The following is a 24,117-nucleotide window of genomic DNA, read 5'->3' as shown; positions in this document are numbered from 1 at the left end:
TTTTTTCAGGAACTGTCCCTAAGGACCGCTGATACTAGGATTTTTAATACAGCTAGTCCCCCCCCCCCCCTCTGTAGTTCGGTTTCAGAGGGAAAAACTGCAATATAACCAAAAAGACAGCTAAAAAACTTGAGGACCATCTATTTGTCTCAATTAGTATAGCTTTGGTGTGGGACGGATTTGTATCTTTCAAGCAGGTCAGGCCAAAGATCTAGTGCAAATAAGAATCCCGAAACATTGAGATCAACAGCATGCAGGATACTGTTGGGGATAACTTTTGTGTTCCTGATTGTTTTCTGTTTATAAACAACTTGCCCCGAGGTGCTAATTAAACAGAAGGAGTTACATATGCAAGATCTTCCACTGTGTTTTTCCGTATACATACATTTGTGGTCAAGGTGAGTTGATCTAAGTCATCAGCATCCTAGATTTCGGGGAGTGGAAAGAGGGAGATGCTGGTTACGGACACTTAAGAAGCTCTCTGCTTTTTGCTCTCTAGTCATGAGCTGTGCTCTTTCATCAGTCAAGACCCTGAAAGTTAAAAGCAGAAATGTCTTGGCTGATTGCTCCGCTGTCTACACATATAGGTGCCTGAGGCAGAAAATCTGAATGCTATTTCTGTGGTGTTTTTTAAAAAAACCCCAACACACCTTGTTATATCTGTGGGCATTTAGCCATTGATGCAAATGAGGACTTCTGCCAGCCAAGGAACTAGCCAATCAAAGAACCTGTTAAGGTCCAACCTAATTGTTCTGCTTAGAGCCAATCAGATTGCTCTGCTTAGAGCCAATGTGATAGGTCTGCTTAGGGCCAATCAGAGACAGCAGCAGGCTACCTGAAAGGTATTAAAGCACATGAGTTTGCCTGTTATTCTCTGTTCAGTATTTGGAGTCTGTTGCTGGAGTTGATAAATAAAAAGAGCTGTTCTGAAGAATCGGAGTCTGTGTTCACTGAACCCGCAGGCTTAATACACCTTAAATTAAGCAGCAGACCATCTGTTGCTGTTTAATGATACTTGAAAATACTCTGGTACCTGAGGCAGACCAGTTCCCTGACAGTAAAGTTAGTGCTATAGCTGGAAGGTTTTCCCCCCTCCCCCAAGATTTCCTTCTGTCTTTTTCCCCCCAATTTTTACCTCTGGAAAGCTTACCCTGGAAAGCATTGGTAGACACCAACAACACAAATAAGCAAAATTCAGGAGTCATACAATTTCAAACATATTATTTCATTCACTGGGACTCAGATTTAATTCACAGTTGTAAAGAGGGGTGGTTTTGCTTGGGTTTTTTTTCAGGTAATGTGCATACATTCTGTATCAGCCACCCTCTTGACATTGAGATAAAAAGAATTAATCCAGCCGTTCATTAATCCTTGAAGTCCAGAATGTATGGCACTATCTGCCTAACTACTGACCAACAGGCAAGAGTTGGTGGATGGGGTGAAGGAGGTGGGGACCCTAGGGGGAAGTGACCATGTCCTCATAGAATTCCTTTTGAGATGGGGAGCCAAGGAAGCTTGTAGCCAGACGCGGATGTTGGATTTTCGTAGGGCAAACTTTAATAAACTCAGAGACATGATGAGTGTCATACCATGGACGAGAATGCTGGAAGGGAAGGGAGCATGTGAAGGGTGGGCGCTACTCAAACAAGAGCTATTGCATGCTCAATCAATGACTATCCCAGAAAGACGAAAACACTGCAGGAGCTCTAAGAAGCCTATTTGGATGAACAGAGAACTTCAAGAGGAACTAAGAAAAGGAAAATGTTCAGGAAATTGAGGGAAGGACAGAGCTCTAAAGAAGAGTACCTACAGGTTACTAGGCACTGTAGATCAATCATCAGAAAGGCCAAAGCTGAGAGTGGGCTAACATTGGCCAGGGAAGCCCACTGTAACAAGAAAAGATTTTTCAATTATGTGAGGAGCAAACGTAAAGTAAAGGAGGCAATAGGCCCTCTGTTGGGTGCGGATGGACAAACTCTAACGGAGGCTGCAGAGAAAGCAGAAAGGCTCAGCACCTATTTTGCATCTGTTTTTTTCCCACAGGTCAAAGGGTTTAGGCAGTAGCCAAGAAATAGTGTCTTGGTGGCAGGTTGACATGGATAGAGAGGTTGTCAAGAGGCATTTAGCTGCACTGGATGAGTTCAAATCCCCTGGGCCAGATGAAATGCACCCAAGAGTGCGCAAAGAACTTTCCAGAGAACTTGCACAGCCCTTGTCCATCATCTTTGGGACCTCTTTAAGGACTGGAGATGTCCCGGAGGACTGGAAGAGAGCAAATGTTGTTCCGATCTTCAAAAAAAGGGAGGAAGGATGACCCGGGAAACTACAGACCAGTGAGTCTGACCTCTGTTGTGGGGAAGATAATGGAGCAGATATTAAAGGGAGCGATCTGCAAACATCTGGAGGACAATTTGGTGATCCAAGGAAGTCAGCATGGATTTGTCTCCAACAGATCCTGTCAGACCAACTTGGTTTCCTTTTTTGATCAAGTAACAGGTTTGCTGGATCATGGAAATTCGGTTGATGTCGTTTACTTGGATTTTAGTAAAGCTTTGATAAGGTTCCCCATGATGTTCTGATGGATAGATTGAAGGACTGAAATCTTGATTTTCAGATCGTTAGGTGGATAGGAAATTGGTTAGAGAACCGCACTCAAAGAGTTGTTGTTTCATCAGACTGGAGAGAGGTGAGTAGCGGGGTACCTCAGGGCTTGGTGCTCGGCCCGGTACTTTTTAACATATTTATTAACTAGGGATAAAGCCTATTTATAAAAATGGGCAGAGGTAGGGCGTTTGGAGAAGTTGCCTCAGAGGGCGTTGGAGGGAGGAGGGGGGGTAGTAGTGGGCGGCAGATGTTGGGGGAAGGCGGGGAAGCAGCAGAGCGTGGGCTGGGGGGCGGCACGGGCGATGAAGAGGAAAAGGACGCATGCTCAGGATTCCGGGCATGCATGCATCAGCGAAGGGGTGGGGTGCTGGGGCCGCGGCAGCGCGTCGGGCTCTGCAACTAGGCATGCGCGTGACTCCAGTCATGCCTGGTTCAGTTCAGGGCCATGGGAGCAGCCGGGCAGAATTCGGCGGCTGGGCCCGTGGCAGGCGAAATGGAAGGGAAGGGCCAGGGATGCGGAGGACCAGGGTAAGGTGACCGTCGTGTTGGGGAGGCTGGATCGGTCGAGGAAAGGAGTGGTGGGGAAGGGCGGGGGCGGGGACGGGGGGCTGGGCGAGAGGCGGTGGCTGGTTGTCGGCGTGTGATCGGTGGGCAGGCGGGTGAGTGTGTGTGTGTGTGTGTGTGTGTGTGTGTGCTGGAAGCGTGGGAAGCAGCGGCGGGGCTCGGGGAGGGTGGGGGGGGGGTTAGGGGCCGCCGGCCGGGTGCGTGAGTGTGTGTGTGGGAGGGTGTTAAAAGGGAGGGGAGCGGTGGCAGGGCCGGAAGGGGTCTGGGGATCAAGGGGGGTAGTTGGTGTAGTGCGGGCACGTAGTGTGGTCCGGGAGGAGGAAAGGAGCATGGACGCCGCATCTTCAATGCAGCGCCCCTGCTCCTTTCCCCAGGGCAATGGGAAGGCAGGAGGACTGACCGTGGACGAAGGCAGTGTGTCCTTCGGCGCGGCAAGTCCTCTGGCGGGCGAGGCCAGGGCTTTGCGCGCCTCCCCAGTTGCCGCTTGGCCCTTGAGTGGCACTTGGAGTTTTTATCACGGACAAAGCCCGCCCTGACTCCTCCCCAATAGCCCTTAGGGCTTTATTTTATCCGCTCCGCAGGAGCGGTTAAAGATGATCTAGATTAGGGGGTGACTACTCATCAAGTTTCCAGATGACACCAAATTGGGAGGACTGGCAAATACTCCAGAAGGTAGAGACAGAGTTCAACGAGATCTGAACACAATGGAAAAATGGGCAAATGAGAACAAGATGCAATTTAATAAAGATAAGTGTAAAGTTCTGCATCTGGGTCAGAAAAATGACAAGCATGCCTACTGGATGGGGGATACGCTTCTAGGTAACACTGTGTGTGAACGAGACCTTGGGAGACTTGTGGATTGTAAACTAAACATGAGCAGGCAGTGTGATACAGCGGTAAAAAAGGCAAATGCCATTTTTGGGCTGTATCAACAGGGGCATCACATCAAAATCACAAGGTGTCATAGTCCCATTGTATACAGCACTGGTCAGATCACACCTGGAGTACTGTGTGCAGTTCTGGAGGCCTCACTTCAAGAAGGACATAGATAAAATTGAAAGGGTACATAGGAGAGCGACGAGGATGATCTGGGGCCAAGGGACCAAGCCCTATGAAGATAGGTTGAGGGACTTGGGAATGTTCAGCCTGGAGAAAAGGAGGTTGAGAGGGGACACGATAGCCCTCTTTAAGTATTTGAAAGGTTGTCACTTGGAGGAGGGCAGGATGCTGTTTCCATTGGCTGAAGAGAGGACGCGCAGTAATGGGTTTAAACTACAAGTACAACAATATAGGCTAGATATCAGGAAAAAACTTTCACAGTCAGAGTAGTTCAGCAGTGGAATAGGCTGCCCAAGGAGCTGGTGAGCTCCCCCTCACTGGCAGTCTTCAAGCAAAGGTTGGATACACACTTTTCTTGGATGCTTTACGATGCTTAGGGCTAATCCTCCGTTTAGCAGGGGATTGGACTAGATGGCCTGTATGGCCCCTTCCAACTCTATGGTTCTATGATTCTATGGCATTTTTGCAAGCAAGTGAGAGATAGTAAGATCGAAAGGTGAGCCTTCTCCTCCAAAGAAGTGAGTGGATTCCATGACTGTGTAATGACTTCAGCCTCTTTTTTTTAAACGTTACTGTGGTGTCAAGAACCAGAGATTGTCTCCATAGATTTATCCGGCACAAATGAGTACCAACTATAGTGTTTCCACTGGGGGTTCAGCCCATCATTTTGTCTAATTACAGCGTGAAATGAACACTGAAGAAGCCATCCTTCTTTAAAGAAAGTATTCCCCCAAGAAACTGTAAAAATCTTTAATTCCAATTATAAACCCTTCTCAGCACCCCAGCTGGAGCCAACAACTACATGCAACTATTTTGCACAGAACTGAGATGGAAGAAAATCTGTACAGGCAGCATGAAAGAGATCGGATGCTTTGCTCTCTGGTGGAGTTTTGATGGAACGAAGTCCTGTTGATTATGTCTAGTGGAAAGTGAAACTTGTCCTGCTGGCTGCTGAACAGACAGGCAAGCCGGTTGGAGGAGACGGCACTCAGGGGCGGGACAACTGCCCTGAGTGGGTGTTAAGCACTGAGTGGCACTTAAGCCGTGAGACCGGCTCCTCCTCCAGCTCCTTACCAGAAATATATTATGTGGAACAGATAATGAGATAACAAAAAGAGGCAGAATACATGGATTTGTGACATTTTTCATTTTATTTCCTGAAGCAGGTAGACAGTAGAAGAAATTCGCACCATAATGGAATATAATGAGAGTGGAGGAAAATGCTGACTCTGAGCCAAAATAAACACCAAATAACCACTGGATTGCCTTTAGAGGGTAGCAGACCAAATTTTGAATCTAATTGCACCTTGAAGACCAACGAAGTCAAAACATTGTTGGTTTTAAAGGTGCCCCTGGACTCTAAATTTGTTCTGCTGCTTCAGACCAGTATGGTGGCCCACCTGAATCTATCTACAGAGGGTAGAGAACGAACCTCAGCTGGTGGGTTCTTAAAATATCGCTCCTTTTGAATGAAAAGCTTTCTTGAATGTTGCTCCTTTTGAAAGAAAAGACAAAAAACAGGAAAGATCCCATGACCCATTTCCATATTTTTCTGAGCCAGGAAGTCCTGATAGGGAGAAACCTTCATTCCATGATAAATGATTTTGATCCAAAGACTGGGCATCTTTTTTCTCTTTTGTACAAAAACCACTGCTATTTTAAAATATATCTTCCTGACTCCATCTCTGCAAGTAGACCTATGATGGGGCGAGGAAATAAATGGTGGTCTCCTACTGTGATGGACTTTGTCTTGTAACGGAAGTAAACATTCTATTTACTATTGAATCATTTATACCCCACCTTTCCTCTTGGCTCAAGGAGGCTACATGAGGAACTGTGCTCCAGTGCCAGTGCTGATTAAGGGGAAATCAGGATGCCAGCCTCCAGGTGAGACCTGGGGATCCCCTGGAATGACAACTTGTCACCAGACTACTGAGGATCAGTTCCCCTGGAGGAAATGTTTTGGAGGGGGGACTCTGTGGCATTGGACCCTAGTTAGGTTCAGGGATGCCAACCTCCAGGTGGGACCTGGGAATCCCCTTGAATGACAGCTCATCTCCAGAATACAGTGATCAGTTTCCCTGGAAGAAATGGGTCCTTTTCAGGTGTGACTCTGTGGCAATACACCCCACCCCTCCTCCCTGAAGCTACACCCCCAAGCTTGAATTTGCAACCCTACCCCCATACCCGTGTAAAAATAACTTTTTATTTACTATAGTTTATCTCTTATTCCTGTATTCACCTTGTGTTTAGAATTAAGCTGAAATCGTAATTGCCTCCAACAGTGTCAGTGTACTGGTTGCTCTGGAGGGGACAGGAGTAACCCAAAAACACAGTTGCGTTTGGGAGGTGGGGGCCTAATGCTTTAGCTGGGGGGGGGGTGATGCCCTTCTGGTGCAACCAGGAAGTGCCAGCATCGCACCAGGATGAAGCTGGCAATTCGAGGTGTCACCAGAAGTGATGTCATCGCATGACAAGAAAGAGCACTCCTGTGTCTTGTCTGCTTACCAACCCAATAGGCATTCACAGGCCTCAGCCACAATTCCCAAGAGTCTGCCCATGATTAATCATAGAATCATAGAATCCTAGAGTTGGAAGGGGCCATACAGTCCATCTAGTCCAACCCCCTGCTCAACGCAGGATTAGCCCTAAGCATCCTAAAGCATTAGTGGCTTCCGTTCATTTCTGCAGGTCTTGAGCAAGAAGAGCTACTGTTTTCATGACGTTTCCCCTCCAAATTTATTGGCATCAGGGTCAAGCCATGAATACTCTTTCCCCCAATTATTATTATTCATGCAATTCCATAACACCTCTTTGGCTCTATAAAGGGCTTGGATAAAATCAATCCATATGTGTATACTAAGGACTCCACCGACCAGATGCGTTTTGCCGTTACCACCTTTATCAAAGGTCAGGCATCAAATAAAACCAGCCCATGTGAAATATACAAGAACTGCAATAATTCTTATAGCCAGCTGGCTCCTTTAAATAAAAAGGATACTATGGACCTCTAGTCAATTCTGTAGACCAGAATAGAACTATTTGAGACCTCTAATGTTTCAAAAACTTCAAGAAAAGCATTTTCAGTGTCCCTGCCTGGCAGGGGCTCATGGGAATTGTAGTCCATGGACATCTGGAGGACTACAGGTTGACTACCCCTGCCGTAAGGGTCTTGTAACCGGGAACCAACCTTCATCCAGAGTATGCTGCAGGGGATATGCAGGAGATTAATAAATATTAGTACAATATTAATAAAAACTTAGACAACAGAGTGCAAGAAACTACCTTCATAGAATCATAGAGTGGGAGATTCGGTGACTTGTAGGAAATTAGCCAAGCGGAAGTTCAGAACTGGTCTACAAATGCAATAGGCAGATGGTAGAACCACATCCTCACTTTCTGGGAAGAAGCCGTTCATTCAACCTGCTCAGCTTTTCACCCGCTCCTTCTGAATAAACAGGCCACCATTAAAACCTGGGCATTGAATCACATTTTATTTTGGAGAACTAATTGGATCTCCCAGCAACTTAAATGTTGAAAGGCAGCTTAAGTGCAGGCTGGGCGATTTTGATTTGGGCCACAGAGTTTTTCTCCACTCTATTTCCTCGGTATAAATGCTAAACTGCCCATTCCCCCAGGAGTGAAGAAAGAATGGCTCACTGCAGCTCAAAGAAGATGCTATTGAGAAGAGGGGGGGGGGGCTAAGGACCTGTTTACCATTCCCTTGCCCCAAATCAGGATCCTAATCAGGGATCTCTGGAGCAGATTGTGTCTCTCCCATTTCCTTGGTAATCATCCCAAGAGGTTGAGACAAAGATGAGCAGGGAGAACTTCTCCTCTGTGCCCCCCAATCATCTAATATTGCTGCAATTGAGCATGGGCATTTAGGTACAGGAAGCTCAGCAATGGCTTCATTCGTGGTTCACAATTTCCTTCTGCTGCGTGAACTGCATGCATTTCCTTCTACCTATGAATATGCATGAGTGGATTAGTGAGCAGAATTCAGCAGTGCTCAGCTGTAGAGATGGGTTACGTTATTTTTTAGCAGAGGTTCCACCTCTTAAAGATTAGAGAAAACACAAGCTGAAGGAATAAGCTTTCTGGCAAACCGTTCACAGGATAAAAGAGGGTTTCCCCTACCACAGATTGCTTCCCGAGCCCTCCCATCCTTTGCACCTCTTGCCTTAAAACCTCCATGCTCCAACTTGATGCCAATTTATATCACCACACATCTCTGTTGCACAGGGAGATGGGCATAAGGCTGCAAACACCGACACTTTTGTGACATCTCCTGCTTTCATTTCTGGCTCAAGGGGGTGGCAGGTTACAGTGATAGGGTTGTGAGTGTCCTGCATAGTGCAGGGGGTTGGACTAGATCAGCGGTCCCCAACATTTCTGAGGTCAGAGACCACCTCCAGGGGTGAGGGGAGAGTCGACGGCCCAGGTGCCGCGCACACACACGGCAGCTGCGCGGAAACGTGCACTCGCAGTTGCCGCGCATTCGCGTTTTCACCACCAGGGGGTGCCAACGTGCACTCTCCCCTTACTTCTCGCTGTGGGGGGGGGGGGAGGCAGGCACGGCTGCCGGCAGCTTGGTACCATGGCCTTTGCGGACCAGGGGTTGATGACCCCCGGACTAGATGACCCAGGAGGTCCCTTCCAATTCTATGATTCTATGGAATACACAGAACTGCTTTCCTCATTGCCTGCTGATAGTTGCCCAGCAAAAATGATTTAAGTACGGGTCTAAGCCGGAGTGACTGAATTGGTAGTGCCTTCTGGGTCAGCTTGCCTGTCTCCTGCTGAGTCATTCTCAGTAGGATGCTCACGGCTGGGTCGTATCATTGGAAAGACACGGAGAATGGCAGTCTACTCTCTACATGGCGGCAATGTTGCCTCTAATTTTTCATGCAGCGAGCCCTGAGCGCAATATTCTTCTCAGTGACTCAGTGCAATTTCAAGCGTGCATACTCTGTAGCAAATCTCTTTGAATCCACGGGACTAAGTTTGTAGGACTGTGGCCTTAAAGTGCAGTCCTGAGCAGATTTACAGCCTTGTGATCCTGATGGGCTCCGTCAGCCTATAACGGTGTAACTCTGTTTTGGATCTCATTATTAATAGGAGGAAGTACCCATCACATTTTTATTATGGATGATGTTTTGATGATGATGATATTATATATGATGACATATTGTACTTATGAAGAAACACAATAAATAAATGTGTTAAATAAATAACATACACATGAAATGTATAGCGCAATGACCAATAGAGTTGTTTCTGGGAGAGAGAAAGAGAGATTGATGGGTCAGCTTATCTAACCCAAGCACAAGCTGCATTTCCCTTCCAGCCTGATACATCGATTGCTGCTGATCTCAAGAGGTTTGTACATCTCTACTCAGCATTTTATCTCCCCAATCCTGTGTCCTACCATTACCAATGTTAATATCAGCACAAGAGACATCAGTCCAGAGATCAGAGCCAGGGAATAAACTCCTGATTTCCTAGTCTATTACCCTATGGGTGGATTAGGATGCTGGTGAATTTGAAAGCCAGTCCTCTCTCCCCTATGAAGGAATACCAAAGAATGGGCTGCACCAACAGAGATGCCACATTACAGTTGCCCAGAGTAGCTGACATCCTTCACTACCTGAAGGAGTCTCAAAGCGGCTCACAATCATCTTCCCTTCCTCTTCCCGCAACAGACACCCTGTGAGGCAGGTGGGGCTGGGTGGATTCTGAGGGAAACTGCTCTGTGAGAACAGCACTATCAGGATTGTGAGTAGCTCCAGGTGATCCAACTGGCTGCGTGGGGAGGAGTGGGGAATCAAAACCGGCTCACCAGATTAGAATTAGCCGCTCTCCACACCATTTTGACAGTAATAACCCATTATGATAAGGAAAGTCTATTTTTCATGGGCAGCATATAATGTGAATGATCTCAATTTGAAGTTCTGGGAGTTTGCCACCAATCTGAGTAGAAGATACTGACCTTGTTGGAGAAGGAGGTTTCATGTGTGCTTCTGTCTCCTACAATAGCTTGGTTTCCACTAAGTGTACTCTAGAAGGCTGAATTTGGTGCAGGCAGACTGGGGGAGGAGAGGAATACAGCCCAAGGATTACTATAAGCTGCAATGGTTTTCTTAAAATGCTTTGGAGACTGAGTATACTCGTGGAACTGCTTATTAAAAGTGATGTGTAACCTGAAACAGGGTAAGACTTGACTGACTAAAATAGCAGTGTCCTTGTAGAAAATTCCCCCCCTCCAATACACAGAATTAGCTCAAATTCCCAAATGAGGCAAAGTCACGTGCATAAAAATCTAGTGTGTGAATTTTTACAATTTCTAATGTACGGGCTGCACAAGTTCTTGTTATTGTTGTGAGCCACGAGAGTTGCCTAACTGCTAATTTTAGTATGGCTTGAGTCTGGGGAATTGGCACTTTCGAGGAGAAAGGGGAATTGGCAGATGAATGTTATATAGTAGGGCATCCCTTGGGCCTATTTCAAGACTAGGCTGGAGGTGAGATGAGAGGTTAGTTTGCATTTATAGAGTGTTATTACATGCACAGTTGAAATGGTTCTGTAGCTATCTAAGATAATATTTATTACAGCACCTCCAGTTTGGATACAACAGTAAATAATAGTTCGCCAACACTTTTTTGATTTAACTGTGTAGTGATGGGTATATATTTTTTAAAGTTCTGTAGATTCGTGTAGAAATTCAAGCTACCAACCTGGTGGTTCAGAATTCCCTCCTGTGTAATATTTTTAAATTAAGCCTAATATGAACCCCCTGCATTTCCTTCTAACTTCGAATATGAATTAGCAGATAGCAGAGTTCGTAAGTGCTCAGCTGTACAGATGAATTATGTTATTGCTTAGCAAAGATGCTGCCTTTTAACGATCAGAAAAAAATCACAAGTTGTAGGAACAAGCTTTCTGGCAAACCGTTCACAGGTAAAAAGAGGGGTTACCCTACCACAGATTCCTTCCTGAGCCCTTCCCTTGTTTGCATTACGTCACTGCTGAAAACTTCTGTACCTGCTGTATTCCACAATAGCCCTGGGTTGATTGGCGAAAAGAAAGAAAAGAAAACAAAAATACACTTCTTTTGAATGTGAGAGTCTAACAGAATTTTTAGTTTTGCATTTTAGAGTCCTCTGTGGATTCTTTTCTATTCTGGTTTTCCTCACCACTGCCTTGGGGATCCTGCCATGAAATCTCTTTGCCGGCTGCTGCCTCTATACAGCAGTTTCAGCCCTAAAGTTACCTCCTGTTTATAAAAAATAAATCATATTTTTAAAAACTTCTTTCCCCAGCCTGCAGAAATCCTCATGGATTTTGATACATTTCAAACTTGCCCTTCTGAAATATTTAGCCCCCCAGCGTTTATTGTACGGGTTTAAATGACTGCAAATAAAGTGCTCATTTGTTGATCAATATATTTAGCAGTCTCATTAGTACTGGTGCTGTCTGCCTCAGGTGGCTTTGATGGCAGAGGGAAAACTTCTCTTTGTGTAGGAAAAATGCAGGGTCAGCATCAGCGTTCCTTGAGGTGGGGCAGCTGCCCGGCCCGATGGCTCCTGATGCGGCCATTGCTGCTGAGAACCATACATTTCCTGACTTCCTGATTAATGCTCCTCCCCTGCCTGATAGAGAATACTTTGTACCTTCCTGGTGCGGCTGGAGAAGGGGATCCAGATGATGCTCCTGCACCCACTGTCCAGCACCCCTCAGACAGTATGGACAGCAGTGAACCCAGCCAATAAAACAGCTTGCAATTGGCAGGGGAGGGACACGCAGGCATGTTGGGGCAAGCAGGAAGAGGACCTAGTACTGGGCATGCGGGGCAGCTTTGCTTTGGGGCCACCCAAACATGGAATGAGCCTGGGAAAATTTAAGCACACACTGAAGAGCATCAAAAAAGCCATGTTGGATCAAGCCAATGGCCCATCCAGCCAAACATTCTGTATCCCACGGTGGCCAAAGCTCAGAGGCCATCAGGATGTCCACCATTGAGGCCAGAACTCTAGAAGCTCTCCCATTCTTGCCCCCCCCCAGACACCAAGAAGACAGAGCATCCCTGCCCCAGACTGAGTGTTCCTTCTAGACCAGCCTTTCTCAACTTTTTCACCATTGCGAAACCCCTGAAACATTCTTCGGGCTTCGAGAAACCCCAGAAGTGGCAGGATCCTGCAGAATATGGCTGGGAAGCAGAGCTGTGGACACACCTACCCCGGGCCCCTCCCCTTCCCACCCCCTCCAGGCCCATCATGGGCCATTTGGGGAGGGGAGGGCTGGTTCACATGATGGTATGTTGTGATATCACCTGAGAAATATTTAACACGTTTAAAAAACTATATTAAAAATCAATTAACCCCCACCCATTTGGGAAACCCTTACAGGGCCATCAAGAAGTCCCAGGGTTTCTGACCTGACCCAGATTAATAGCCACTCATGACTTCTACAATGAGGGAGGGGGGGTGACATTTTCTGGGAAGAAAAAATATATAAGGATATCTGTCATCCAAGACACTGTCATCCCTGCACTATGGATGAGATACCTTTGCCATCATTCAAACACAAAAAGATTGTCATGGCATGGCATCTGCTCAGGTTGTGGCGTGCCGGCCATATATTATATATGGGCGTGTTTACTATCTTGCTTACGATGGGAGCAACGTACAGCTTCAAGCTGCTGCCTTTTATCCCTTGCTTCTGCCCAAATGTTTCCAATAGCACGAGAAATTTAGCCCTTGAAGCACGATTCCTTTAATGTCAATTCACTTAACCACAGCAAAAGCTTCCTGTTAAATTCCCATTGCTCTGAAGGACACGGAAGCTGGCCAATAGTAGGGATTCCACCCCATGGGGGCAACTAGAACAACAAGCGGAAGCCGACGTAGAAACCTTTAGCTGCTGGTGGATTCTGATGATTTTCTTGTTTCACACCGGAACCTTCCAAGGGTTGGATTTTGGAACAGTCTGATGTCCTTGCTACTTCCTCTAGACTCCCTCTAGGACATAATGATGCCTCTTTTGCCATACTCCTCCCAGAGGTTGTCCAAACTTCATTGATCTGTGTGCAAAGCTCCTAGCCGCAGCTCCAACATGACATGTTCGTTCCATTCCAGATATCAGTGTGTGGTCACTGGTGTATGGATCCAGCAAGTCCCACTCAAGAAAAGAAAAGAAGCCAATCCATACATATGAAAAAGGAGACACTGTTCTTGATAGGGAAACTCATTATGTGCCTCTGAGTTCCCACAGCAAGCCATGTTTACTTTGCAGGAAAACATATTCTTAGGAGAATGGGAAATTGCGTATCAGTGTGGATTCCATGGGCTGAACGGTGCATGATTTCTAAACCTGTTGATTTTTCTGCTTATGTTCAAGTTATCCTCAAACCCATAAATGACATTTTGAAAATAATTTGCTATTGAGCATTTGTCCCATGTTTTGGGCCTTGGAACCCTGCAAACCGACTATGCCTTCCTAGACTTCTCCTTTAAAAAAAATCCTTGAAAACATCTCTAGCTAACTTTTATTAACTGCTTTTATTCACCATTTTCTCCTGGAAGTAAACTGATTTGCAGAGTTTTATCAGCCCAGCTGAAATCCTAGCAAGTAAGCAGTGAACACTGGGCTAACGTGCTTTCGTAACATAGGATCATCACGAAATACCACCACACGGGCTACTTGCAGCTCCTAGGAGATGTCCAAGCGTGCTGGATGTTCTGTTGTAATTTCCAAGGCAGGTCAAACCGTTCACCCACATTTTGGTCCAGAACTCTACACAATGGATCCATACTTCAGTCCAGAAATATACAATGCATCGATGTTTTGGTCTAGAAATCCGCACAGCACAAATGTCATTCTCACATTCCACCAAATGTAACGGGTCCCTCATCGCAGGCATCTTTGTACCAGCCCGTGGATTCAAACCCTAAGCGCTGGGGATCCTGCTATGCATTTCTACGTCTGTGAACTGCTGGACATTCTCTGTGCTCTCCGGAGATGTCGTGATGGGGGAAATGACATGTTTCAGGCGTAGAAGCATGGTGAAGAGCAGTATGAGGAGGATAGCCAGGAGAGTCAGGAACAGCCCCACGTACATGTACAAGTTGGCATACTTATCCACAGTTGTATCCGCCGCTGTTGCCAAGGTGGGAGGGTGGGCGCGGCCAGTAAGATTTCCACGGTATTTGAAATAGGCCTCAGTCATTTCTTACGCAGGTTCACTTTCTTCCATTTTCTCCAGACATTCGTTTTGAGCCTTCTTTGACTGAGGATCCTCCATAAATCCATGCACGGAGGGGTGCTCACTGTATGTTCTTGGAACAGCCAATCAAACAAATATTCCCCTTGGGCTTTTCACATATTCCTCCCAGATACTTTTTGGGTGGAAAGTATTTCAGTTTTATTTCAGGAAGAAGATCCGGCTATGACAGAACACTTTTCAGGGGTGAGTGCTCTCCTTACAGGATCAGGAAGCCATGACCAGTTTCCAGTTTTGGCTGATTCTGGTAGCCCTCTTCTGTTTACCCCGGAATCATAGTAATCACATGGCTCAGTCTGCCCAAAAGAGCCACTTGAGTTAGGTCATTTCCACTTCCTACCTTTAAATGATGCCAGAAGAAGCAGAATCTGTAGATCACACTGCCTTCCTAAAGAAAGAGAGGGGAGGGGAGAGGAAAGTGTCACAAAACATAGCTTCACTGTCAAAAGTGTTTATAAAACAAAGTTTGAGCCCAACAACACCTTCGAGATAAAAGAAATGTTATTCAAGGTATAAGCTTTTGTGGGCATGCACACTTGTTCAGATGCACTGCAACAGACTTTGCAATGGGACAATTGAAGTTGATGCATGAGTTCATTCTACATATAAAGACTACGACCTGCTGAATTATCCTCATTGCATCTGCTTCAGAGGCAGATTGATTTAGTAAACCCGACTCTTCCACTTTCTATCTTTTTAAAAATGTACTGTCACTGGAAGAGTTCATAGAATCATAGAATAAGAGAGTTGGAAGGGACCTCCTGGGTCATCTAGTCCAACCCCCTGCACTATGCAGGACTCTCACAACCCTCTCGCTCATCCACTGTCACCTGCCACCCCCTTGAGTCTTCACAGAATCAGCCACTCCATCAGATGGCTATCCAGCCTGTGTTTAAAAATTTCCAAAGATGGAGAACCTACCACCTCCCAAGGAAGCCTGTTCCACTGAGATACCGCTCTAACTGTCAGGAACTTCTTCCAGGTCTTTTGAATTAATTTCATCCCATTCATTCTGGTCTGTCCCTCCATGGCAAGAGAGAACAACTCTTCTCCATCCTCTACATGGCACCCTTTTAAATACTTGAAGATGATTATCTGATCCCCTCTCAGTCGTCTTCTCTCCAGGCTAAACAGACCAAGCTCCCCCAACCTTTTCTTCTATGTCTTGGACTCCAAATGCGTCACCATCTTTGTTGCTCTCCTCTGGACACACTCCAGTTACCTGCTCTGGATTGGGAAATTCCTAGAGATTTGGGGAGGGTGGGATTTGGGGAGGGGCTTCCATTGGGGTATAATGCCAGAGTCCAGCCTCCAAAGCAGGCATTTCCTCCAGGGGAACTGAACACTGATGTCTGGAGATCACGTGTAATTCCAGGAGATTTCCAGGCCGTGGGGCGGCCAGAGGTTGGCAACATTAGTCTCTTGGAAGTGCATAGAGTTTAAACACCCGGGTGATGTTTCTGTTAAGTTGATCGTGGTTTCACTACTCTCTCCTGCAGCCATTTCATCTGATGGCATTCCCGTCTAATCCCCCAAAGCCTAATAACATTACATAAATAAAGGACATAACTTCTGAAAATTGGGTAACGTTAACCAGGAGTTCAAAGATAATAATCAGTTACAAACAGAGAGCTCTAATTAATGAGCCCATCCTGGGCACTTAAAAACAAATGGAAAAGATTAAAAGGCTGGATATGATTTAAAAGACGCAGCATGGATGCATTTTACACCTCAAACCTAAGCATATCCCTAAATTCCTAGAGGATAGTGATGCTGTTTTGGAAACACACACAGCCCTTCTAGATTATGAGAAATTCTACACAGAAGCCTCACCAGAAATAAAATATAGTTACAGAGCAGTTTCAAGTGACTATGTTGGTCTGTAATCTGTTCTATCTACACACATTTTCCTATTTGCTTTGAATCATATTGATGAGAGCTGTTGGGTGGGTGGAGGCAGCATTTATTCACTTACTTGACATTCATATTCCATCCCTCCCTTCTTTTTTTAAAGTCCCCCCCCCCCAAGATGTAAAGGCCCAAAGTGCGGGAAGAAATGAAGCTCCAATAAAATTCCTCTGTAAATAAAGGGGGTCCAAAGCTCTTTGCAGCTTTTCTGGACCTTAAAGGGGTCTTTGACTCTATCCCTAGAGATCTTATCTGGAATAAGCTGTTAAAGATGGAGATAGATAAAGGAAACTCTATTCTTCTACCTGTTGCCAAGTCAAACTCAACCCCCTTGGGAATCTTACTCCTAAAATACCAATTAATAAAGGGGTAAAACAAGGGTGCACATTGACTCCCCTCCTATTTAACCTTTTCTCCATCCCTATCCCCCAAAGCTGGCCATAGCCCAAAAATTGGTTCCCTTCACATCCCACTGCTTTTATATGCAGATGATGCTGTAGTACTGTCCCATTCACAAATTGGCTTAATACACTTACTGCTTCAATTCCTGGACTTCTGTGAAGTAAACAAACTTGCTCTGAACTATGAGAAATAAAAAACCAGCCAAAGACTATTGGAAACCAGAGCATTGTTGTTAACAATCAAGTTCTATCTTCTCATTCATTTCAGATCTGACCCCAACAGTCTAATTTCCCTTATGCTATCTGGTCGGTCACTCCTGCCTGCCCAGAGGCCCTCTGCTGTCCTCAGCACCGGCCTCTCCAAGCTCCTTCCTGCCTCTGTCCCATTGGCTGCAGGGTTGCCATGGGGATGGCCAGAACCATTCTCGCATCACAATCGGTCCAGTGGGACATCCTGCTGCCCAGCACCGGTGGGGGCATTTGCTCCAAATATTTGGATCAGGATGAGGCCAGTACAGCCAAGCGTTGAGTCCAAGTTGGAAGATTTCCAAATAGAGGCAAGAAAACAAGGGAGCCCAGTGGGTCTGAAGGAGCAGAGCAAAGGTTGAGGCCCAACAAAGTTGTACTCCAGGTGGGAGCTATTCTGTGCATGGCGGAGGAAGCCACCATGAGCACGAAAGTTCCCACCTTGAGCCAAACATTGTGGGGCCTAAAGGTGCGCTGGACTCAAATGTGGCTGAAGAAAACAAGGAACACCTGGCTGAGGAGGCTACTGCGTTAATGAACCCAAAACCCTCAAAACATCTTTGGAGGAAGACCTCTGGAGTTGAAGGGGAGGCTAGGACCACATTTACAATTAATGTAAGACCAGCCAAAGGCTCCATCTCAGTAAATTCCTTGCTTAGGGTCCCCTCAAGGTCTCTAGAAGAATCTCTCAGGCCAGGAAACACCTTCTCCCTCTCCTCCTCCCTGAGAAGCCAGCCTCAAGGGAAGCCTAGAAAGGATGCGGTCAAGCGGGCTTTCTTGGGGCCAGGGACCACCATCCGCTTGGAGGCTCTTCGGGGGGAATAGACAGTGAGGTGGTCCTGCAGGTACACTGGACTCAGACGGCGTATAGCCTTGTTTTGCATAACTGTTCCATTGTGTAACCCAATCTGTGTACTCGGGATAGCTGGGGAGGGGGCATCTGAGCAGTGAAGGATGTGGAGAACATGCCCCAAAGATGCCAAGGTGGCAGGTCTGTAAGAGACCCCTGACAAAAAGGTCTGCCCCACCCGGCAGGAACAGCAGGAAGGACGTGCTGCAAATAAAGGTTCTCTCCTGACTCCACTCTGTGAAGAGGTCCATGGAGGTCAGGTCTGGGAAGATGCCTCTCCTCCTGAGTAAGTGGCTCAACAGACATGTAGCCTTGTGTTTTTTACACTCTGTTCCTGGGGAGGGCAGGAGTCGAGGGGCAGATTTCTCCTCCAACTGCGGCCTGGAGGAAGGAGAGGAAGGCGGACAAGGGAGGGTTTCCAGCCGTCCCCCCTGAAGGGAGCTCAAGGCCTCCTGTGCGGAGAGGAGCCGGTCTTTCTTCTAGAGAGCCAAGAGATAAAGAGGCAGTTTTGGCAGTTAGCTCCGCCCATTTCTCCCTCAGGTCTCCACTAACCTCTTGGCTACGGAGGTCTGAGAGCAGATCTTTTGGGGCAAACTATCCAGCAGGTCTTTTTGGGATAGAATTAACCTCACCCCCCTCATCACCCCCCTTGATGCTGTCAGGAGTTTCCTCCAAGCGAGCAAACTGATTTAGGGGGGCCCTCTGAAGACGAGGGGGTCGCCTGGGACAAAGGCCTCAGCTTCTGTAGTCTGCTTTCTGGAGGGAGAGGATGCCTGATCCTCCTCCTCCTCCTCCTGATCTCACAGCCATTGCCCAGGCCCCAGTTGGGGTACTCATCTGATAAGCCTCCTTGGACAATAAGCAAGCTCCTTGGCCGACATTAGAAAGGGGTGTTGAAGAACTGGTAGGAACAAGGGAATCCTCTAGCTGAAGAAGAAGGTGGGTTCGGAGAGGGAGGTCTCCCCCTAGCCGGTGTGTGATCCTGGATCATTAACTAGCTCAGTTCTCTTCTGACTCCACTTTTTCTGCAGGAATAGATCGATTCCGTCTAAAAGGAAGAAATATTTTGGGAACATCTGCCCCCCGCAGCGGAGAACCTGGCCGCCTATTTTTACAAACAACGGTAAGAACCTCCAGCGGCCAGGAAAGGGGCCAGCAGTCACCGTGGAGGGGAGGGGGAGAGGGAGAGCACAGAGGGTCCCAGGAAGCCCCAAAGGGTTCTCTTTCCACCCCCCCCCCCCACATGAGCAGGACAACGGGGAGAGGGGGTGCCCCAACTGAGAGGGCATCGGGGGTCTGGAGCTGTCCAGGGCCACAAGCTCCCTCTGAGGCCTTAGCTCTGCCTGATGTCCTCCTGCTGCTCCACAGGGCTGAGCAATCGGAACGGACCGTGACGAGGCCCCGGATGGGCTGCTGGGATTTCCGTGCTCCAAAAGGCAGAGGGTTGGGGCCGCTCGGGGTTCCTGACTGTTGCCCAAGGGAAGAGCCCTCGGAAGAGCTGGGGGGGGGGTCATTTCCCCCCAGTGACTCTGTTCATTTTGCTGTTCTTGTTTTTAATTTCCAGAGGCGGCCAGGAAGACCAACCCACCGCGGCTGGAGGATCGGGGTGTGGGCTGCTTCAGCCTGGCGGGGGCTGGAAAGGGCGGCCCTGGCTCGAAGTGGGTAAGCTTAAAGCTACCCATCCGAGAGCCAGGGCCCCTCGCCTCCCCCCCAGCAGCAGCCCCACCCCATGGAAGACCTCCGCTCTTCCCCCCAGTGGAGAAGACCCCCCTGGTGTCACGAGGACACCAGGGCCTGAGGGGGAAGAGCGGCCCCCTCCAGCCGTGGCATGGGGTGGAAGCAGAGGCGGGAGGCGGACGGAGGTGAGTATGGTCATTTTCTACTCCCACACCGAGAAGCACATTTCCACCAATGACACCGTTCAGGAGTAGGTCCATGTGTGTAAATCTGACACCTCACTTGTCTTAGCACAGCGTGCCCTGTCATAAGAGCACAAGAGCAACCATGCAGGACCAAGCCCAGCCGTGCCGTATTTGGCCAGGGGCACATCAAGTCAGGCACTCGGTGGTCAAAAGGAAGTGGCCATGAGGGCCAGAACTCTAGATGTCCTCCTACCGTTGCCCCCCAAGCAGCAGCAATGTGTGGAAGAACATTTCATTACGTGCTGAAGGGGAGATTTACTACGAGGCAAGAGGCTCCGCTCTAACTCCTGGGGGATGTTAACAGGAGATTTCATGAGGTGCTGGCGGGTTAGAGAGAGGCGAGGCTTTTAGTGGCCAGGGTGGCCCAGATGTTCTCAGGGCACAATGTGTGATGCTGGAATTTCGGTCTGTTTAACCTCCAGGGGACCACCAGGACAACAAGCCAGGAGACCACTTGGGCGACGGCAGGACCATCGCTGTCTCCTGACGCTTGGATCGGGACTGCTTGGCTGGCCCATTTTGTTTGTTAACGTATAATTAATTAAAATGTTCATAAGTGATCCTGCTCTTTCTTTGGTTGTTTCCTGTTGTCTTTTATTGCAGTAATGTCTTTTTTTTTTTACTTTATTCAAGGGCTACTGCTTGGTAGAGAATTAAGTAGACCCCAGTGTGTGTGTGTGTGTGTGTGTGTGGGGGGGGGGTGTTTAGGCTTAGATGTGGTCGAGGGCATTAGTTTTCCTCCAGCATGGCCAAAATTGGCTCTGGGAGTTCAACCCATGCACTGTGGAAAGGGAGGAAGGGAAGGGAAGGGAAGGGAAGGGAAGGGAAGGGAAGGGAAGGGAAGGGAAGGGAGGGAGGGAGGGAGGGAGGGAGGAAGGAAGGAAGGAAGGAAGGAAGGAAGGAAGGAAGGAAGGAAGGAAGGAAGGAAGGAAGGAAGGAGGGAAGGAAATCCCCTGCTTCTGTTTGAAAAAGAGAACCAGTATAGTCAATTAAGCGTCCTGTGTCTAATCTTCAACTATTAAAATACAGCCAATAAAAATGCTTTGTGATGCTGAATCTTGTGGTAAAAGACAGAATTCCTGCCCTGTCATCCACCAGGATATGGGAATGCACATTTGTGTGTTATTAAATAGAGAGCCGTAATGATGCTGAGGCCACCAACATGGCTCTGTGGCTTGTCCAAACTGCAGCTTACCTGGTTCAAATATCTTTCCATTTTTCATCCTCCACAATTAGAAAGCTTGGCTTGCATGCAGCACGGACAGCAACCTGTCTTGTGCCCTAGCTTGATGTCTCAGCTAAATCAGGAAGGTCCCCTTGACTTGCCATTCTTTCAGTGCCCAGGTCTGATCCCATCTTAATAGCCAGAACAGTGATATGTCAGACTTGGAAAGGAGAGACCCAGGTTCGAATACCCACAATGCCATGGAAACTTGCTGTGTGAACTGGGGCCAGTTAAACACTCTCAGCCTACCTCACAGGGTTGTTGCGGGAGAAATACAGATGAGAGGAGAACAAGCTGCTTTGGGTCCCCATTGGGGAGAAAGGTGTGGGATAAATAAAGTAAATCGACAAATAGTGTGGTCAGAACTCCTTTCCTGTGCACACAGCATTATGTTCAGGACAGCGCATCTTGCAAATACTTTGGTTGGAGATTTGGGGATGGAGCTTGGTGAGGGGGGGGGAGTGCAATACAATAGAGTCCTACTACCTTCCGAAGAGCCTCTTGTGGCGCAGAGTGGAGATGAGCTATAATTCCAGGGGATTCCCAGGTCCCACCTGGAGGGTGGCATCCTTAGCTGGTAATGACGTATCCTTAGATAATAAAGTATTTCTGTTAGCCATCAGCCAAGATCAGCCTTAAGCTACCCACTGGTACATCCTGCCTGGGGGAGATTGCTCTGTTGTCAAAGAGACTTTCCCTGGTGGCGAATTTAACCTCCCATCTTGGGCTGGGCAGACTAATGACTCTGGACAAATAAAGAAGAAAAAGTTTTAAGCTGAGATATGAAGATAGCAAACCTGGCTCTCCAGATTAGAAACTGCCACACTTAACCACGACACCAGGCTGGCTCCTTAAATCTCCAAACAGGACCAGTGTTAAACAATAGTTTACAAAGTCATCAAAGGTCCATGGCTCTCTTTACAGTCAGCAGAACTTAAATCTTTCCAGATCTTTACAGGTCTCTCTAGTTGTCTAATTGGCCCTGTAATTTCCAATGTAAGAAAGGAGAGGGGAATATAGTTAGTTCCCTGAGCCAAGTGCTTCAGTTACAGAACTCCCCTATAGCTAGGCAACTGCAGTAAACAGCCTTGATGTTGCTACAAGTGTTTTGAGCCTTAAGTTGTTATCTTTTTCAAAAAAAAACCCCTTGAATTTTCTGCTGTTTGCAAGAGCTAGCTTTTATCATCTCAGGATCAGGCTTTAAGCTAAAAACGAGCCCTTTGCCCTTGGCGGAAGAAACCTCTCACCAAAGCTCTTGTGACTGAGGGACAGGGTGATTGTGGGCTCACAAGTCCAGATGCTGAAGGCGTTTAAACCGATTTGCAGACCCTGAAATCAATGCCCGCCTAACCCATTTTAGCATCTCCCTTTTAAAGACACGGCTCTCTGAATGCATCCCGTCTGAGTCCAGGGGGAGTATTGGCTTGCCTTTCTTTCCGCAGCAGATGGTCTATTTCTGTTTTGCTGTCAAAACCCATAAAATTGCCCAACGTGGTGGCAAAACAAGGCGGGGGGGGGGGACTCCATAGTGACTTCTTTTTTAAAAAAGTACAAACTGGTTACCTGTCATCATCTGCCGGTCTGGCGAAGCTAACCCTCCGGACCCCGCGCGGGACTGAGGGCTGGTGACCCGGGGTCCTAGGAGCATCCCTGCCTCCCGGCCAGCACTTGGGAAGAGGGGCCAGGGGAACTGGCTCTCCCCGCAGCAGCCGGGCCAAGTGCGCTCTCTTCCTTTCTCCTGTGGCAGCCTGGGATTGGCATTGCGACGGGCGAGCGGAGAGGCTGCCGGGTCCTCAGGCACCGCCGGGCAGTCCGGGCTTCATGCCGCCGAGTGTTCTCCTTTGCAGGCAGCCGGGAAGGGCAGGCAAATCCGTCCGTCTAGTGGGGAGCTGAAAGGGGGGGGGGGCTTTTCTGTGGGCAGGGGAAGGGATCCGTCCGGCAGGGCTCTGCTTCATCAGAAGGGAGAGGATGAGAGAGAGAGAGGCAGGCAGTGAGCAGCTCCAACGGCAAAGTTTCTGCTTGGCTGTTAACACTTTCCATGCCACCAGCTCTGCCTGGAGCAGAGCAATGGCTGAGAGTTGAGATGGGTTGTGTTAGGCAGTGTTCACATGTTGGGTTGGCTGTTGTGGTACTGCCACAGTCCTTTGCCTGTGCAGGTCATGCATCCCAGTGCCAAACGATTGCCAACCATAGCACCATGTTGTGTTTACTGGTTTTGTTTGTTTACTTATTTACTAACTTGCTTGCTTCAGTCAGATTCAGGTGGGTGGCCGTGTTGGTCTGAAGTAGCACAACAAAATCAGAGCCCAATGGTACCTTTAAGACCAACAGAGATTTTATCAAGGGACACTAGGGTGGTGGCAAAGGTGAATAACCCACCTCAGACATTGATGCAGTGCAATGCCAGGTCAATAAGCAACAAAACCTCTTCCCCGCAAACCTTGATATTACTGAAGAAGAAGAAGAAGAAGGAGAAGGAGAAGAAGGAGGTGAGGAAGAAGGAGAAGGAGAAGTGGAAGAGGAAGAGGAAGAGGAAGAGGAAGAGGAAGAGGAAGAGGAAGAGGAAGAGGAAGAGGAAGAGTTGGTTCTTAGACTTAGATGGTGTTTTTCTCTACCCAAAGGAGTCTCAAAGCGGCTTCCATTCTCCTTCCCTTTCCTCTCCCCACAACAGGCACCCTGTGAGGGAGGGGAGGCTGAGAGAGCCCTGAGATTACTCAAGTTGGTTCTTATATGCTGCTTTTCCCTACCTGAAGGAGTCTCAAAGCGGCTTCCATTCTCCTTCCCTTTCCTCTCCCCACAACAGGCACCCTGTGAGGGAGGGGAGGCTGAGAGAGCCCTGAGATTACTCAAGTTGGTTCTTATATGCTGCTTTTCCCTACCTGAAGGAGTCTCAAAGCGGCTTACATTCCCCTTCCCTTTCCTCTCCCCACAACAGGCACCCTGTGAGGGAGGGAGGCTGAGAGAGCCCTGATATTACTGAAGAAGAAGAAGTTGGTTCTTATATGCCACTTTTCTCTACCCAAAGGAGTCTCAAAGCAGCTTCCAACCCCCTTCCT

General features: G+C 47.8%; 1 protein-coding gene across 2 annotated transcripts; it reads right to left on the bottom strand.

The window, feature by feature from the left end:
• Positions 1-4,693: 4,693 nt before the first annotated feature.
• Positions 4,694-22,976, bottom strand: SERTM2 (serine rich and transmembrane domain containing 2). Of its 2 annotated transcripts, none has more exons than XM_077308421.1 (2): positions 22,625-22,976; positions 4,694-14,897 (listed from the first exon to the last, which is right to left on the bottom strand). In XM_077308421.1, the coding sequence occupies exon 2, from the start codon at positions 14,453-14,455 to the stop codon at positions 14,177-14,179; it is 279 nt and encodes a 92-aa protein (XP_077164536.1). In that variant the 5' UTR covers positions 14,456-14,897; positions 22,625-22,976; the 3' UTR covers positions 4,694-14,176. The 2 variants fall into 2 exon arrangements, with proteins under 2 accessions (XP_077164536.1, XP_077164537.1); XM_077308422.1 differs by lacking the exon at positions 22,625-22,976 and adding an exon at positions 16,954-17,118.
• Between the last annotated feature and the right edge of the window lie 1,141 nt (positions 22,977-24,117).

Source organism: Paroedura picta, chromosome 13, assembly GCF_049243985.1.
Source record: "Paroedura picta isolate Pp20150507F chromosome 13, Ppicta_v3.0, whole genome shotgun sequence".
NCBI classification, from domain to species: Eukaryota; Metazoa; Chordata; class Lepidosauria; order Squamata; family Gekkonidae; genus Paroedura; species Paroedura picta.
Note: the sequence above shows the minus strand (reverse complement) of the source record. Positions and strands in the feature narration are given on the sequence as shown.

What these genes read in the sequence shown, in the direction of transcription:
- SERTM2 (XM_077308421.1), bottom strand. Translation starts at nt 14,455, where the DNA reads ATGACTGAGGCCTATTTCAAATACCGTGGAAATCTTACTGGCCGCGCC.